The sequence below is a fragment of the Capricornis sumatraensis genome, chromosome 2 (assembly GCF_032405125.1).
Source record: "Capricornis sumatraensis isolate serow.1 chromosome 2, serow.2, whole genome shotgun sequence".
NCBI lineage: Eukaryota > Metazoa > Chordata > Mammalia > Artiodactyla > Bovidae > Capricornis > Capricornis sumatraensis.
In genome coordinates, this window is record NC_091070.1 from 81,514,926 (window position 1) to 81,535,037 (window position 20,112).

The following is a 20,112-nucleotide window of genomic DNA, read 5'->3' on the forward strand; positions in this document are numbered from 1 at the left end:
CCACTCCAGTACTCTTGACTGAAAAATCCCATGGACTGAGGAGCCTACCAGGCTCCTGATGGGGTTGCAAAGAGTCAGACCTCCTTAAGACAGCTACTGCCGATTTAAATTTTTACAGGCTATTAATGTGCCTTTTAAAGCAACATAGAAACCCAAAAGCCATTAAGTACAAAAACTTCTGTATAGAAATATTTGCAACACCTACAATAAAAGGTAAATAAACATGTATGTCCATAAAAGACAAATAATCCCCCCAAAAATAGGCAGTTTAAGTTAGTTAGGTATGCAGAATCCTAAATCTCAATCCACATCTACTAACTTGTATGCACATTAAAAATTGAGAAGCACTGATACAAACTATATAAGAAAGCAACATTCTGAGCTGGTCACACTAACTGTAAAAAGTTTCATTTCCAAATTCTCAGATTTAATTAAATACCTGATTTCCTTCTAAGAAATTATCATGTATAATTCAGGTATATACGTCTTCCCTGTAAAAGTATGTAAGAATGCTGAGTACTTTATACCAAGAGTCACTAAAAGACTGCAATACAATTAACAGTTAATGACATACAATAATTACATACAATAAATTCTCCAGGTATCAAAAGCTTACACTGTACCATATACAAAATTAAAGACTAGGATCCTGTCACCAAAAGACACTCTTGACTTTGATCAATCAGGATTAGGTGCCAGAAGAGAAAGCACTAGATATTTTGAGGAAAGAGAGAGTTAATAAGAGCAATTGGGTACTTAATAGTTGCAAGGACTGGAAGAATAGGGCTGTAAGGCTATGACTGTCTACAAGAACGACACCAGAACACTAGCCAACTGAAGCAAAAGGGACTCTCTCCCCTTAAGCCAGCAACGTGCATGTGTGTGCTCAGTTGCTTCACTGCTGTCTGACTCTTTGGGACCCTACAGACTGTAGCCCACCAGGCTCCTCAGTCCACGAGATTCTCCAAGCAAGAATACTGGAGTGGCTTGCCATGTCCTTCGCCAAGGGATCTTCCTAACCCAGGGACGGAAGCTGGGTTTCCAGCATTGCAAGAAGATTCTTTACTGACTGAGCTCCCAATAGACCTACTAAATTCAAGAATGGCAGCTAACTGTGATCCAAGGGATCAAAGAGTCACCACTGACACTGCCAACAACTGCCTCCAGATAACCATCAAACAGGTGATATTCACAAGAGCCTACCTGCTGCCTTTGCTACAAATGCCTCTTGGTAACATAGAAAGGTGAAGAACGGATAATGCGAAGCTGCGTTTCTGCTACTGTAGAAAAATCTCACATTTTCACAACCCAGAAAAAAGCAGCAGGGAGTGATGGGGGGCAGAAAAGGGAAGAAAGATGAACTTCCTTCAAACCTCACACACATGTATCTATTAAATAACTGGCAGCAACTATTTCACATCTTAAAAACCCTAAATGCAAAACAGTCTTAGAAATAAAGTTTTTGGCTTTCTACTCCATCTTCCTAATTATGGAGAGGATTAGGAGGATGAGGAAGACATCACAGAATTCTCAGATGGCTTAAACACTATATGCATAGAAAAAAAATTATTATAACAACACTAATCCTCAAAGTTTCCAGTTTTGAATATTTACTTCTAAGCGACTATCAGGAGAAGGAAGGTTTAAAAAAAAAGGGGAGGGGGCGGGAATGTTGAGGGTAATGTTCTTGAGATACTTTTCCACTGAAGTGCTTCCTGGAGATTATTTCAGCAAGAAGTTCACACTTTACTCACTACCCTTTGATATTATTTTTAAAAAATTTAACACTGACAAGCTTTGACTAACTATTTTAATTCTGTAGATCCATGATACTTTGCTTGAAAGTTTTCTGGGGTATGATCTCAACTATAAACTTAAATCTTGATGTACCAAAAGTTGTTACTGAATGCACCCAGCCAACCACCCATCAATAACATTTCAAATTTGACTTTGCTCTTTTTCATTTGCCCTTGTATAGGCATTTTATGAAGGAAATTACTTCTATGTCATCTCAAATTTGAAGAGTCAAAGATTTCACCTCTAGAGAATGTCAAGAGTTTAATCAGACTAAGAAATGTTTCTATAAATGGAAGGATACTAAACTGTGTATAATCACTTAAATTTTTCTGTACAAATTCAAATGCAAACCAAACGGGTTGGGTGGAAGGGATATTATTTACATGAACAGTAGAAACAATATGTAAAACTTCTAATAGCACCATCTAGTTTCACATCTAGCTGAACAATAGCCAAGTCACAAAACAATCTTTTAAATCTTTTAACTCTTTTTAAACTTTTTAGATCTTCTAATTCTTTTAAATCTTCACCACTACATGAGGCCCCATTCAAGCAAGATTTTGGTGGACCTCAGTCTCCTAATTGCCGTTAGGAGCAGGGGAAAAACTAGGACTTCCCTGGTGGTACGGTGGATCAGAACCCATCTGGCAGTGCAGGGGACATGAATTCAATCCCTGGTCCAGGAAGATTCCACATGCAGCAGAGCAACTAAGCCCAGGAGCCACAACTTCTGAGCCTGCTCCCCCCAACTGGAGAAAGCTTGCACACGGTTACGGAGACCCATCGACACCAAAAATAAAAGAACGAAGTTTTCAAAAAATGAAATAAATCACAGGGATATAATGTACAACATGATGACTGCAGTTAATTTCATATTGTATATCTGAAAGCTGCTAGGAGAACAGATCTTAAAAATTCTCATTACAAGGGGAAAAAAGTCTAAAAGGCAAGGCCAAGAACCAGGTAACTCCAATTCCAAACTATCTTGGCATAACGGAGCTAATCTAAACCACAAATGAAGATCATATATAAACCACCTTATCCTATTTTACTATTTTTTTCATAGCTCGGAAACTGTGAGAAATAATTAAGATTATTTAGCAACCCTGAGTTATTTACTCATATTCTCTCCTCTGGATTCCAAGCCCAAAGTATTAGCATTCCACGTAGCTATGTGGCACATACTGAAAGTGTTCCACCAAACACAGAAACAAAACATCTGTCACTTCTCACACTAACAGCCATCGTCAAACTATCTAAAGATGGCATACAAAAATTAGTTCTATAACGCAAACTGAATATTGTTAAGTCTTTGGTTTTTCAAATTGCCGTATAGTTGCTTTACTCTGTTGAGTCAATTTCTGCTGTACAGCAAAGTGACTCAGCCATACATATACACATATCCCTTCTCTTTTGGATTTTCTTCTCATTTAGATCACTACAGAGCACTGGGTAGAGTTCTCTGTGCTACACAGTAGGTTCTCATTAAGAAGTCTTGTATGTAGTTATTTCTCCATGTGGAGGCATCAGAAAAAGACACACATGTACATTCCCGGCTACTACTGTTTTGTTTTTTTAAAATAGTATCTGACCTAGTGCTTTATGTGATTTCTTTTAACTAATATCCTTCTGTTCCCAACACAGCAACTCAAAGCAGCTATTGATAAGTGGTAGGATTTTGATTAACAACTGACTGATTACTTCTTATTCATAGCCTACACATGTATATGTGTTACACAAAATTTTGTAGAATATAGATGTGAGATTATTTGAAAATCACAGGGCTTATACTTTGAGTTGTGAAAGTTTTAAGTAAATTTTTAAAGCATCTTACAAATGCTTTTTTACAAAAACTTTACCTGAAAATAAAGAGATGGTAAATGTCTTTAAAGATCATAAATGCAAATGATCCTGAAATAGACAAAAATATATAATATATACTCTTGTATCATTTAAAGGAAGTTTTACTAGTAAGCTGTAACAAGTCATGTACATCTCCAGTACATTCTCTTGCTAATTATCCTCAAATACACAGCTCAATGGTTAAGAATTAAAAAAGAGCCATGTGATACATACAACTGGAATCTTCCTTCCTGAAGGCTTGGACTAAGAGCATTTTTACATATATCTGCAGAGAGGATTTTAAAGAATGAAGTATCACTAAATGTGGACCTTTAATGATGGGACTGCATTGAATCACTTATTTTGTTTTTTTAACTTTAGAATATGTACACAGTTTTAGAAGCTAATGGTAACCTCAAAGATTAACAACCATCTTGGCCATATCCCAGGTGCTACTGATTTCCAATCCTTTGAGGCAACCATTTAAAATTCTTTTAGCTGTTTCTCCTTGTTTTTAAATTTATCCTAAATAACATGCTTATGCTCAGTTACTATCTTTCCATTTTAGATATTACCACATTCGTTGTGAAAGTTGAAGATTCAGGACTCTTACAGGCACCCTTTCTGAAATCATTCTTATATAATTTTATCTTAGTTTTTTAAGAAAAGTCACTACTCACTATTTTTAACAATCAACAGGAACTCCAAGAAGAGGAGAGAATTGCTAAAGCGATATTAAAAATTTCTTAAAGTTTTAAAAGGACACAAGCATCTCAGTTTAGAGTCCAATAAGGGCCCAACACACTTAATCTAAAGATTCACATTTATATGTCTCTTCAGAACAAAAGGATAAAGAGAAAATGCTGAAACTTTTTTAAAAAGTCATCAGGAAATAGGAAGCAGACTGGTATTAGATTAGCAACCATGAATGTAGAAGGCACTATCTTTCATAAACATCCCAGTCTAGAAGTTTCCTGACTAGCCAATCTAGCAACCAAGTTTAAAGACAAACTGAAAACATTATAAGAGTCAGTAGAGAAAAGGTATACAGAGTTAAATTAAGAATATAGTCCAATAAAGTGAGATTGTATTAAGGAAAAAAGACAGATCCAAGAAACAGGGACAGAACAGTAATGTAAAAGTTCATGGCTGATGGCTATTACAAGAGGCCTAGTGGGAAGGGCATCCTGCGAAGAGCAAAATGGACAGCTCCTGGAGAAGTGTAAATATGACCCAGGTATAAACTGGACTACTTGGACTGTCAGTGATATAACCATAAAAACAAACGTTCAGTGGTGTCACTTTAAAAATCAAGCTATGAGCAAACTAAGACTTGGTTACGATCACAAAAGAACTTTGATAACATAAAAATTTAGCTAGCATAAATTGTGATCCACAAAGGTGAGAAAAGGAAGAGGAAAGAGATAATGTCAAAGAATGATGAAAAGAAACAGGTGTATAAATGAAGACATAATAGCTCTTTACTCTCTTATCTGTCATCATATGGGAGTACTACTTTAAACCACAAATTACAGGTGAAAAGAACTACAAAAACTATCATATTAAGAACTCAACAAGAAAAGGCACAAAGGATATGAAATGGCAATTCAAGAAAATGTTGAAACAACCAAATAATATTTTCTTTATCAGACTAATGGAAATTTTAGGATTCTTAATAGTGTCAGTTGTAGATTAAAGTTTATTGACAAAAGCATAAACAAGCACAACTTTAAAAAATCAAATCTTAGCAATGATTTAGATACAGTTAAACAGTTTCCTCTTCACCCCCTTACTAAGAATTCCTTTTCATAGACATAGATTAACTAGATTTTGTAAAGGTTCTACCAACATGCATTTTAAAAAAGCAAAAACCAAAAAGCAGAAGTTACTTTTGAAATGGCAATAGTGGCAGTCAACATTAGAACATACTTAGGTCTCTGAAATTCAGAGCTATTTTTCTTTATACTGAGTTGGACTACTAGGTCTGACAATTCTGAAGAAACTATAGATTCATGACTAATATTCATGCCATACAAAAAGATAAATAATAATTTGTTATTTATTTTACACCATGAAATACCTAAAAAACATTTGAAAGAAAAAGGTATGAAAGTTTTAAAAAGTTAATCAAAAAGGTTTCTAAGATCAAAAAATCCCAGTGTGTGTGGGGAAGATCTTAAAACACACCTCAACACCACTGATTGAAGATATCTCTACTACAGTATACCATGAAATGTCACTTCAAAATACATTTTCACATTCAAGTGACAGTATACTAGATCTCTTCAATATAGCATATAGAGTTTATTAAAGTAACTATTAACTTTGGGGGCCAAAATTTACACTACCGATATCTAAGATCTTCATTTCAAAGTCAGTTTGAACGTCTCGTAATCTTCACTGAAATCCAAATGCCAACTTTTTATCTGCCTTTTCACTCAGGAAGCCTTGAGAAGTGCTATAATTACCTGCTAGAAAAACAACCCCTGTCTTTTGGAAGCACAACAGCAAAGAAAATGATGCAAATATCTGCATCGTTCAATTATCCCTATAAAATCTCACTTTACAACCAATACTAGAGTAATAAATAAGCAATCCAACACTTTACTGTATTACACAATATATAAGCCTTTCACGTCTTCTTCTTCAAATGTCTGCACTGCACTGCCTAAGTTCTTATAACTTGGCTGTGATTTACCTCTTAGGATTCAGTATAAAAGTGCTGTTGGTCTCTCATTTTAATCCAACATTTACCCAAAAAAAGGCAGGAACAGCTATTACAAATGTGATCATTTAGCAAACAAATGGATACAAATATGAGTAAATGGTACCAATATTTAAGTAAAAATCCTTAAGGTTCCCTACATAAGTTAAAAGAACCACCAGGATTTAATTATTTTCATCAAAATAGGATCAGATATTTAACATTAATACATAAATATATATGCATGGTCAGATCAATCTATCTTTCCTGCTTCTTCTCCCCGTTTTACAAATGGGATTTTCTGTTGTCATAGTTTCTGAAAATCAACCTGGTCCATGAATCTCAAGCAAGCATCATAAATATCTTCCATTTAATCATTTCTATTATTCATCATTTTTTAAAAAGATAGTGGCAAATATCAATTTACTTTGTTGCCTGAATACCAAGTAAACTTCTGGCTTAAAAAACAGTAAAACTGTGCCCTTTATAAACAGATATGTCAAATTTGTCATGTCAGAACAGGCTTTCCATATCAATTTATAGGATAAACAGTATGCCCTTAAATAACTAGATGCTGCTATCAATATGTGCTCACATATACATATGTTAATAATCCTTTAATAACTTGTCTTTGGAATGATTCTGTCCTACCTTTGCTGCTGCAGCCCTCCTGTCCTTTGCATCACTGAATTCATACGTCTGGAAGTACCCAATATGCACTGTAACAGACAGATGGACAGATCAATGGGCCACAGCGGCAAAGGCCAGATAGACAGACTTGATAAAAATTAAAATCAAAGTATATACAGGAGAGGGAGGAACCAGAAAACATACCTACATTCTACAGTAAAATACCTAAACTTCATATCCACAACTCTCCCATACACATACTAAATAAACTATTCTTGACTTCCATATTATTCCCTTTCAAGTAGAAATAGTACCATTGCCAAAGGCAAAAGAATTCGTATTTTTAATACCATCAGCAGTTACAGATACAGCAGGTATTTCTGTAACCACGCCACACAATTTCTTTGAATAGAGGTTGCTCTTTAACACACAAGAAGCTATCACGTCCAAAGACTTTCTATGAAATATTAAAATGGCAATTATTACACACAAAAATTTCTACTGTAGTGCCAAGGCCTATGTGATTCAAGTTTATTAGTGGGAATCATTGAATGAAAGTCATATTTCAGCATTTTATTATTGTGTATTTTCGTAACTATGTAAAAATGCTTGCTCACACCACATCTAGATTACTTGGGTGACTTAAAACAATGTGTTAGTGCCATTTAGGCCAATTTCTAAGATACAGTAAAACACACACAAAACTATCAACTGTATTTTTAAAAGTGATGTGGAGTTTTCCTGTTACCTCAAATCCATACACCATAAAATTCAAAGAATGTGAGTCAATGGTTTTGATTACATTCAGAGTTGTGACACATAGATGTGTTTGTTAACCATCAATTTTAGAACATTTCATCATCCCCAAAACAAACCCCATACTCACTAGCAGTCACTCCCTGTTCTCCTCTTTCCCCAACCAGCCTGTTTTTTGTCTCCAAGGACTTGCCTATTCTGGACACTTCATATAAATGGCATCATATAGTATGATGAGTCCCATGCAACTGGTTAATTTCATCATTTAGTTTTACTTATCTCAGAAGATTAACAAGCTGAGAGCTTGCCATGAACATCAAATAAGCCTGCTTTACTGGGAAAATGGAAAGGAACTATTAATTCAGAAAGTTAAATGCAGGCTGCTTAAAGCTTCAACTACATTATAATAGATGAGGAAAGGAAATTGATTAAAATTATATAACTGATACAAAGTCAGAGAGCTGCTAAAAGGTTAAAAAGAAAAAAAAAAAGCCGGAACTAAGTTCTATACAATGTCAAAGTCTTAACCACTAAACTCTTTTGTCCCCTAATAAAATAATTCAGTTCTCACTGATGCTACCTCCTAACACCTGAATACCTCTCCCACCTCTCCACTCCCACTTTCATAACCTCATCATGTATTTCTTGCCCAGATTATAATACATTTCTCACTACTCTCCCTGCTTCCTAATGTCACCCTGTTCTCATTTACTCCCTATACTGCCAACAAAGTGGTTCTTCCAACACTAATTAAGAGTTTAATTATTAAGAGTTTACAGTTGTTTCAACTGGCCTCATCTAACTTAGCACTATGCTAAAACCTTTCACAAAATGCATAACCTGTCTATCTCCAGCTCTCACCACACTACTTCCCAATCCTTACTGTTCATTCAACAATCTAGACCAGTAACAGCTTCTACCTTTTGTACATTCTATTGCTCTTCCTCCTCTGTCTGGAATTCCATCTCCAATCCCATCTGCCTAAGTTACTATTCATTTTTCAAAACCCAGCTTCAGACCCACTTCTACCTGTCGGTACTTTCCAGAAAATATCACTAAACATTCCTTTTTTATTCCTGTAATTCTACTGCAGGACATGTCATTGTATTATAATTTATTTATACAAACCACCTTAAAACAACTGTCCAGTATCTGTAGTCCCCCAGAACAGTGTAGCTAAGAAAATGTTAGGTAAAAATCAATCAAGTACTCAACTTATATACCTTTCTCAATTAAACCAAAGCATTATTTTTGGAATCCATAAAATAATCATATTTAGGATCTTAAAAGGAGGATAAAAATCAGGTTAGGAGAACTGTGGGAGTTCTACTTTTAAAAGAAAAGTACTAAGAATAAAGATAATAATAGTAGTGGTTAGCTCTGAGGGAGGGAATCAGGTAGTTAAGATATTAAGGCAGGAAATTTTCTTTTTTATCTTTTGTACTTTTTGAATTTTGAGCCAAGAAAATATATGCACAAACCAAAAAATGACAGTCTAATCCTTAAAAAACATAACAGTCTGAGAATACTAAAACTGTTTAAAAAAATTTTTTTTAATCAGAGGCTACACATGCAACTTATTTCTGTATTTTGCTTTGGTTACACAGAATGAAGAAAACCCTGATTAACAAAGATAAGAAATTTCCGTCACAATTTCATAATAGTCGTCACTTAAACTGATTCAGAAGCGTAGAAAAGGGCAGTAGAAAGCATTTTAAACAGAGTCAACCAGTTAATACTGTCCAGCAACTGCTTTTATATAAATGCAGAGTCAGAGGAAATATTATAGTAGTTGTTGTTTAGTTGCTAAGTCGTGTCTAACTCTTTTGTGACCTCATGGACTGCAGCCCACCAGACTCCTCTGTCCATAAGATTTTCCAGGCAAGAATGTTGGAGTGGGCTGCCATTTCCTTCTCCAGATCTTCCTGACTCAGGGACTGAACCCATGTCTCCTGCATTGGCAAAAGGATTCTTTACCACTGAGCCACCAGGGAAGGCCACATTCTGTTTAAACAAGAGTTGAAATATCCAGACACACTTTCCCAAAATACCTGATGCTAGTTGAAAATGAATGGCAGTGAGATTCTCCAAGAGATTTCTAATTAGCAAAATGTGTATAATTTTGAAGAACTGTCTATTCTTTGTTGGAAGAGAGTCACTGAACAGGTCAAAATGCAAACTGGTATCTGTGTTCTAAACCTAAATATGGCTGCTTCATGTTTCTGAATGAGATTTTGGCTGTCAGCAAATCTTATAACTTCTTTTCCCTTAAAGGAAAGAATATATAACATCAACAGTGACTATTAATAAAAGAGTAACATCAGGATGAGTTAGCTATTCACTTGTTATGCAAAATTTGCCAATGTCTGCAATGAGAGTATGAAGAAACATCTGCTTCTGCTTTGCCTGGCATTTATTTAACAGAACAGGATGCGTAAGCGCTGCAGCAGTATCGTACTTTCTGTAACTTTGAGCAGACACAGACCGGTCTGAATCCAAAATACCAGTTCATAACAATCTTTAACAATCCATAAAAAGTGAAGCACAGCAAAGGACACTATAAGCAAGGTGAAAAGACAATCCTCAAAATGGGAGAAAATAATAGCAAATGAAACAACTGACAAAGGATTAATTCCCAAAATACATAAGCAGCTCATACAACTCAATACCAGAAAAACAAACAACCCAATTAAAAAGTAGGAAAAAGATCCAAACAGACATTTCTCCAAAGAGGACATACGGATGGCTAACAAACACATGAAAAGATGCTCAACACCGCTCATAATCAGAGAAATGCAAATCAAAACTACAATGAGATATCACCTCACACTGGTCAGAAGGACCTCATCAAAAAGTCTATAAACAATACATGCTGGAGAGAGTGTAGAGAAGAGGGAATGCTCTTGCACTGTTGGCGGGAATGTAAATTGATACAGCCACTATGGAAGACGGTATGGAGATTCCTTAAAAGACTAGGAATAAAACCACCCTATGACCCAGCAATCCTACTCCTAGGCATATACCCTGAGGAAACCAAAACTGAAAAAGACCCATGCATTCCACTGTTCACTGCAGTACTCTTTACAACAGCTAGAACATGGAAGCAACCTAGATGTCCACTGACAGATGAATGGATAAAGAAGTTGTGGTACATGTACACAATGGAATACTACTCAGTCATAAAAAGAACACAACTGAATCAGTTCTAATGAGGTAGACAAACCTAGAATCTATCATACAGAGTGTAAATCAGTTCTAATGAAGTGGACGAACCTAGAATCTATTATACAGAGTGAAGTCAGCAAGAGAAAGATAAATATCATACTCTAATGCATATATATGTAATCTAGAAAAATGGTACTGAAGAATCCATTTACAGGGCAGCAAAGGAGAAACAGACATAGAAAACAGACTTACAGACATGGGGAGAGGAGAGGGTGAGATGTATGCAAAGAGTAATGTGGAAACTTACATTACCGTCTGTAAAATAGACAGCCAATAGGAATTTGCTGTATGGCTCAGGAAACTCAAAACAGGGGCTCTGTATCAACCTAGAGGGGTGGGATGGGGAGGGAGATGGGAGGGGGTTCAAAAGGGAGGGGATACATGTATACCTATGGCTGATTCATGCTGAGGTTTGACAGAAAACAACAAAATTCTGTAAAGCATTTATCCTTCAATTAAAACAAAATTTTTTAAAAAAGTGAACCAGAAGCTTTATTCTAGATTCTGCACACACACAAAAATATTAGCCTAAATATAGTTTCACGCATTGGTAATCTCCAATATGTTAAATAACTCTTTAAAAATTACAGAAAGGCTATCATGAGAAAGGGTTAGAATCAGGTAGGTTCAAGAAAAAAGCTACAAAGAAACAGATATTAACATATGGAAAAATTCAAAATCAGAGCTGTTCAAATATGAAATGCGCTTACTTCTAGAGCAGCTGTGGGGGGTTTAAGTCATGGTAGGCATTTAAGAATAGGCTCAGGGATCACTTAACAGAGAGACAGTGCACTTACTTGGTGGCCAGCATTACCTTTAAGATCTTCTTCATTCTTATTAATCTTACTCTACATGAATCAAAAATTGTGTTGACTTTGATATCAAATACCTGACAAGTTTACTGTCATCCTTCATTCTTTAACTACTGTTTATATATTATACTTTCATTCGTAAGGATGACTAGAGGATTTTTGTAAATTTTAAAGTGCTAGTCTCACCCTTTCAGCTTTATAGTTGAGTGGAATGCAACATTATAAATCAAGCTACAGATACTTATATATTCCGAGGACCCAGTGTAACTATATTAATGCAATGTGAGTTGAGATGATTATAGTAATACAAAATAAACAAAATGTTTAGGGCCAATGGAATGTAATGGTTATATTTTAAAAGTCAGACTGGTTAAGTAAAATTATATATACATACACAAACATTTTCTTTTCAAAGGACTATTACTTTCATATTAAATAACAATGAGGCTCACTCTAAGTTTTTGTTTTATAAGAACAGAAGGTTGAAAGATAAAGACATGCTTAGATTTGACTTTAAACAGTGCATTATCAGTAATACAGTCCTCTAAGAACTTCACAAAAGAAACATTTTCTCATTATTGAACAAAGTAAGTCAAATCAGCTAATATCTCTTTAAATATATGAAGCATTTGTTATCTAGTGCATCGATAACAATTTCACAACGCTATTCACCTAGAACCTCTCAATGTTTCTGTCAGGAGAATGCAGACTTTGCAGACTACTGGTCTCAAGTTTGCAATTTCATATATAAATCACAAATAAAGTTTACATTATACATGTGTGCATTCTATAACATACATCAATTTTTAGTGTTAAAACTTTGTTTTAATGCTTAAATCGGAATGGAAAGAAGTAAATGTTATAAATACCAATTTTGGCTTGAAATTTTCTTGAAGATGGTACATATGTAGGATGCAAAGTTTAAATGGGGTACATAGTAGACTTCTGCCTCTATCCCCACACTAGTTTATTATTTATTTGGATTCATAAGCAACAGCACTCAAGTCATAAAACAGCCCACTGACTGTACAAGTTAGTCTCCTGGGACACAGAGAGTTGGAGAGAGAAAGGTAGAGCAGATCTGGAGAGACAAACAGAAAATGCCCAGCACGTAAGACAAGAGCAGTCACATACGTTTTATTTATATTTAATGATGTAAAATACTGAGTTCCGAGCCCAACCATCAAAGCCTGGGCAAGCTACTTAATTCCTCTAAGTCTCAGTTTCCTTATCCATAAAGTAGTAAAAATACCATCTACTTCAGAGAACTGTTGTGATGACTAATATTCCCTTAACAACTGGTTCAAAACAAAAAAAATGGAAACTATATTAGAGAATGAGAGAGGATTTAATTCGATGAAGTCAACAGAAGAGGAATGTGAACCATTCATAAAGAAAAAACATAGGGGTAATACCAAGTCTCCTTTTTATCAATAATAAAATTCATTCACATTTAATTTTGACTCTTCAAATCCATGTTTATTAGCCACGTTTCAGGAAATGTGGGAGTCAATGAGAATACCAAAGTTAACACACTGATCAAGGATTGTCAAATCCCATTAGCAAGAGAATAACAGATTATTTTTAAAATAATAGTATTATATATACAAAATTCTGAGACCCAATCAAAGGGAAAGACTCAAAGATGAAAAGATGTTTAAGGTGAGTCTTGAAGTATTAATGAGTTTATTAGGGGAAAAGCATTTGAAAGGAAAAAAGACAGTCACAAAGGAAAATTTCACAGGGACTATCATTTCACAGGGACTATTATTTTGTTGTGTCAAGATGAGTGTGAAGAAATGATGCGTAAAGTAGATAAACGTCAAATTATGAGAAGTCTGATCTATCTGGCTAAGAATCTTTTATCCTAATCTTCATCCTCTGGTAACCTAGTTAATGGAACCCTCTAGGCTCAAGAAGCCCTAGGCTTAGTAGGTTCCTCCTAAGCACCATTTCCTGTCCCACTCCCACTGCCTATCAAGATTGGTAAAGATACGGTGTACTTTCTCAGGACATAAACAGACCAAGTATGGACATTTTTGACAGTCATAAAATTGAACAGGATGACCACTCAGAAAAAAAGGAGACATTCAGCATTTCCTAAAAAAATCTGTGGTAATCACACCACACTGATAAGGCCCTATTTTCCATCAATATCACCCTTTTCATTCTTTTAATTTTTCTGATATTGCCAATGAGAACCTTCTAATAACTTCTAATATCTTCTAGCAAGACTTATCCAAAGGACTACTTTCCTTCTTTCCTAAAAACCAGCTACTGTCTTCAGAAGGCAAGGCTTTCCTTAACCAAGCAGCAAAGAGCGGTCTAACTACAACAAAAGTGAAAACACATCAAGGGTTGACCTGGTGTAAAAATAACAGCTCAAAAGACAAACTGCTAGGTGTGGGATTTCTGGGTAATGGCAATACACTAAGATACTCAACTATGAAAACCAGGCCAGAGCAAATCAAGAAACAGGATATAATTGAGATTAAGCTACACGTGGATAAAAGCAGGCATTATGGGTCCTAGTTACTGCCTTTACAGTCAAGGATTTATTTATGTGTTTGCCTTTCCTAGACTAGGCGCCCTGGAAGGGAAAGTGTTCTCCAATCATCTTTGTACACCGACTGCCAAAGCACACCAAGGGGAAGCACATGAACATAAAAGTTCAGTACAGATTTGGCAGAACATGATGACAGGAAGATGTATAATGTTTTTAGGAATAGTGTTATAAAATCCAAGAGGACCAATTTCAAGATAGACAGGGCCATTAGATCAGATGGAATGGAGGCTTTGGTATTTCAGCTTCCTATCTTGAAAGCATTCACACTACTTATCTTTTGTCACCTGAATTTTATACCTAGAAAGGAGCTTTAGAAATCATGTCCAAACCTTTCCTTTTCCAAGGGCAGGTTCAGACTATAAACAAAGTTAGTCTAAGGTCACACAGTAATGTAGGTGGGTCAGACTCTAGTCTTAGATAAGGTATGAGTTTTATAAGATAAGAAATATGAATTAAATAGACAAACTAATTATTATGTACTTAAGAACTTTATATATACACCCAGTTTGGGGAGCTTTCAAGTTCCCTTTTTGTTATTTACTAAGCATACTGTAAAAAAAATTTTTTTAATCTCATGATCCTGGAACTAATAAAATAAAGTGTCATAACCACAATCCTGTATCTTTCCCTTCCTTTTCACACAGTATGTGTGGCAGGCCAGCCTCCAAGATGGCCCCCAGTGATCTTTGCCCTCCGGGATGTGCAGTTCCCTCCCACAGTGAATAGGTCTGACTTGTAATCAACTGCTGCTGTTTAGTCACTAAGTCATGTCATGACACTTCTGTGACCCCATGGACTGCAGCCTGCCAGGCTCCTATGTCCATGGGATTTCCAAGGCAGAAACATTGGAGTGGGCTGCCATTTCTTTCTCTCCAAAGGGAGACCTTTTGGACCCAGGGATTGAACCCAGGTCTCCTGCTTGGTAGGCAAATTCTTTACTACTGAGTCACCAGGGAAGCCCTGTATAACCATAGGACAATGCAGACATCACAAAATAAGGCTAAACCATGAAAACATTTACTGTATCTGTCTAGGTTCCTTGGACTACCTGGTCTAGTTGGAAGTCAGCTAACTTGTAGCAAGGACACTAAAGTAGCCCAGTGAAAAGGCCCATGTGATAAAGAACTAGTCTCCTACCAACAACTATGTGAGTGAGTCCTCTTGAAAGCAGTTCTTCAATACAAACCAAGCTTTCAGATAAATGCATCCTAGGCTGACTACAACCTAATCAGAGACCCTGACCCAGAATCACCCCGCTAAGCAACCTAAAACTATAATAAATGTTTGCTGTTCTAAACCCCTAGTGCTACGTAATGCGTTATGCAGCAATAGATAACTAACACAAGAGACATTTAAAATTAGTCAATTAGCTAAAATAAAAGATTCTTTTAGTACTATAAAGTTTTCAGCAAAGAAAACTTAAGTATGAGGATTTGACTCAGTCATAAAGTCCAACTAAGGTCTGAAAAAGTTTGGTATAGCAGAAAGAATTTCTATCTTAAGTCAAAAAGACCCAGTTTCAATGTCCTCCACCAGTCTGTAACAGAGAAACTCTGAGATTCCCTGAGAAAATAATTTCTCAGCTTCTCTAACTTCAATTTACTCATCTATATAATGGAGATAATGCTACTTTCTTGGGACTTTGTAATAAACTAATAAACATGAATGAAAACACCTAGCATAGTTCATAAATATCAGCGATTATTACCACTTCTATGTTTACAAATCTTTTATTACATAAAAATGAGTAAATGAGATCTTTTTCCCCCTCTATCCTGTTAATTTCCCAAATCTCAAACATTCCCTTACTCCAATCTTTAAATTGTCATACTTGCTAGCTGGAATTGAAGTTCAAAAGCCCACAGTGTGGCTGTATGCACCCATGGAAAGCAAGCTTCAAAAATCTCCAAGATATATCTGATAGACTAAGGATATTGACTGATTTTAAAAAATATTTATTATTCCATTCTCAGGTAGGATATAGTTAAGATGTGAACAACCATCCCCATCCAGAACCAGAAAAGCTGGATAATGTCCCAAAATCATGTCTGAAAACAGCAGAGAGGTGTGAAGGCAACAAAAACTGAAGAAGCTGGTAATTTTACAACTTCAGCGGTTTTTACCTGGAGGCACTTGAGAATTCTGGGAGCAAAGCAGAATACTGATAATCTACCACAGAAGGATGCTATTGACAGGCAGAAAAGTAGTTTCCCCACCTTGAGATGTTCATATCCTAATATTTGGAACCCATGAATTTATAATACATGGCAGAGAGGAATTACTGTTACAGACGTAACTAAAGGAGCTAATTAGCTGACTTAAGAGATTTTCCAGGTCAACCCAACGTAATCAAAGGGTCTTTTTAAAAGAAGGAGGAGGCAAAAGTGGAGAAAAGAACTGAAGATGCTATGCTTTTCTGACTTTGAAGGTTAGAATTAAGAAGCCATAAGTCAAGGAATGCAGGCAGCCTCTAGTAGTGAAACTGTCAAGGGAACAGATTCTCCCCTAGGACCTCCAGAAGGAACACAGCCTGCCAACTCCTTGACTCTAGCCCAGTGAGATTCACTTTGAACTTCTGACTTTCTCAACTGTAAAATAATGAGTCACTAACTTTGTGTTAACTTATTACAACAACAAAATTAAGCTAATACTGAGACTTGAAGGGGTAGAGGAATGGCTGGTCTTCCACCCAGAACATTTACTGAATCCTGGGATCACACAGGGCCAAGACTAAAAATCTAGAGCCTCTGAAAGACAGATTGGTGCTTCCAGCAGTCTGGGAAGGAAATAAAGTTTGGGAGCCCTTAGGAGAGGGACTGCTGAAAAAATATCAGTTCTTAGTTGAAGGGGGAAAAAAAAAAGCCAATGGCAGCTAAGAGACAGACTAGGACTGAACAGGGCTAGAACTCAACCTTACTGGATTAAGACAGCCACTCGCCACTCTCACTGTCAAGCAGAAAGAAAAATAAAAACCCTCTCTGGAGGAATCAGTCATCATTCAGAATCTTTAAATACTTTATACAGAGGTACTGGCATGTAAGCAAAATATGTCAAATGACAAGAACACGTGACTGAGAACAAAATAGTATGTGGAAACTAACATAATTCAGATGTTGGAAGTTAGCTGACAAAACTTTAAGTAATAAATTCTTAATATGCTGGAGAATATAATGCAGAAGATGTAACACAAATGAAAAAGAAAAATATCACTAGAAAATCAGCATCAGTATGAAAGAATTAAATGGAAACTCCAGAATATAGTACCTGAAATAATTGAGGGGTGTTTAATAACAAATCAGACAAAGGAGAAGACAGATGTAGAGACTCAGACAACGGATCAGTAGAAATCAATCAAATTGAAGCACAGAGAAAAAAGGATATAAGATACACAAAAGAGCATCGAACACATATGGAACATAATAACAAGCTCTAATACATGTGCACCTGGAGGAAACGGGATAAAGGCAAAACTGAGAATTTCCAAAACACATAAGACATCACCCCCAAAGATTCAAAAGGATCTGAAAACACAAAGCAAAATAAACATAAAGAAAACCACAACTAGACACAAAGTCAAAAATATTACAAACACCCAGATTAAAAGGTTCCTTAGCTTCCTCCTGGGCTTCCCTGGTGGCTCAGAGGTTAAAGCGTCTGCCTCCAATGCGGGAGACCTGGGTTCAACCCCTGGGTCGGGAAGATCCCCTGGAGAAGGAAATGGTAACCCACTCCAGTATTCTTGCCTGGAGATTCCCATGGACAGAGAAGCCTGGTAGGCTACAGTCCACGGGGCTGCAAAGAGTCAGACACGACTGAGCGACTTCACTTTCACTTAAGCTTCATCCTACTACCACAAACAATAGAAGCCAGAAAACAATGGAATCTTTAAAGTGTTGAAAGAAAACTACCAACCTAGAATTATATACATAGTAAAATATTAAACAACGGGGGGTAAAATAAAAGTGTTTACACAAAAAATGTTTACTAAGTGACTACTATGTGTCAGGTGGGCTTTCCAGGTGGCAGAGTGGTAAAGAACCCACCTGCCAATGCAAGAGATATAAGCAACGCAGGTTCGATCTCTGCGTTGGGAGGATCCCCTGGAGAAAGGCATGGCAATCCACTCCCAGTATTCTTGCCTGGAAAATCCCAAGGACAGAGGAGCCTGGCAAGCTACAATCCACGGGGTCGCATAGTCAGACACGACTGACGCGACTCAGCACTCAGTCCATCAGGTACTGTTCTGGGCATCAGGACTACCACAATGAATAAAACAAAGCCACTGCTCTCACAGAGCTCTCATTTCAGTGTCAGAAGCCAGAATATAAACAAATTAATGGAATATGTCAGGTGATATCTCTACTAGCTATTCCTTGAAAAAACTGAACATCCCATTCCATTTCCAAACATCTTTACAGAACTAGTCATATTTTATGATTCACATTTCTAGTATTTGCTACATATTAGCACAGCATCTAACATAGCTTATGTATGTTTCTGATTAATCAGCAGTAATTCCTAACCTGTCATATATAACCCATTACTAACTTAAAGTAAACACATAGCGTGGTTAGTCATATATTGGTTAGTCGTATCTCCTGTTTGCAAGCCAATACTATGTTTCCTTAGTGATTCAGAAATATTTCAGAATATCAAAGCAGCAACTCTCAATCTGTTTGGCTTCAGAACCCTTTTTAAACTTTAACATTACTGAAGGCGCCAAAGAGTTTTGTTCATGTGAATCATAACTATCAGCATTTATGTTAGATATCAAAACAGAATTTTTTAATATTTATTAATTCATTAAAAATAACAGTATTAACCCCATTATGTTAATATATAGCCCATTTTTATTAAAATAAATTGTATGTTCTAAAACAGAAAAAGTGCACTGCTTAAGTCTCTTTAATATGTGGGTAAATAGAGAACAGTTGGATTCTCATATCTGCTTCTATATTCAATCCTCAAATATATTGTTTTGTTTTTAAAAAAAAAAAAAGAGTCTCACAAAGACATGTAGAGTTGGAAAAGGCAGGAGAACTTTTATAGCCTTTGCAGATAACTGTGGATTTTTTTTATATTACACCAAAACTCAAAAGGTGGTTGTTTCTTACAGGCTAGCTGTAAAATAGAATCTGAAATCATATCAAAGAACTTTTCTTACTCTTTTCATATCTTGTACTTTGAATGGATCATTTACCAATGTATGATTGTAAAATATCACAATTGATCTCTGGAAAATTAGTCATTTGAAAAATACTGGTTCATTATGTTAAAAGCAGATCTTCCAAATGTTGATATATTATACAGGATCTCACCACCAGGATATTGTCAGCCTCAGTCTCACAGTGGCAGATATGTTTTCCAAAATTCTAATTTGCACTTAAAAACTTTAAATATTTCTCACTGGCAACAAATACTATAAGCAGTTTTTTTAAATAACAGGTGTATTTGGAGAAATAGTTACCATATGTTTATTTGCTGTTTGTCTGAATAATCAGTTTGTCATTTTTCCCAAGTAAAATTGGTGTTCCATCAAGCAGCTTGTTCAGCTCAGAAACCAATCAAACGCACAAATGTTTTTCTTCAAGACAACCTCTGTATGTGAGTATGCAGAAGTGCCACATAAGACATGTGTACTTAAGAAACTGTGTACTTAAGGGATAAGATACAATAATACTAATAATTTTTCTGCTTCACCCAGGACAATAAGTGAAATGAACATTTTTTAATGAATGTGTGGCAGTGAAAAATAAAATGACTAGTACTCGTATAATTAG

General features: G+C 35.9%; 1 protein-coding gene across 2 annotated transcripts in view; it reads right to left on the bottom strand.

Moving 5' to 3' along the window:
• ARIH1 (ariadne RBR E3 ubiquitin protein ligase 1) overlaps positions 1-20,112 on the bottom strand; it is a 98,533-nt gene that overhangs the window by 64,489 nt on the left and 13,932 nt on the right. The window contains exon 2 of one of the 2 annotated variants that reach the window (XM_068963392.1): positions 6,995-7,062. The exons of the other annotated variant lie outside the window; for it this stretch is intronic. Within the exon in view, the coding sequence (XP_068819493.1) occupies positions 6,995-7,062 (68 nt within the window). The remainder of the gene's footprint in view (positions 1-6,994; positions 7,063-20,112) is intronic. 2 annotated transcript variants of the gene reach the window in all.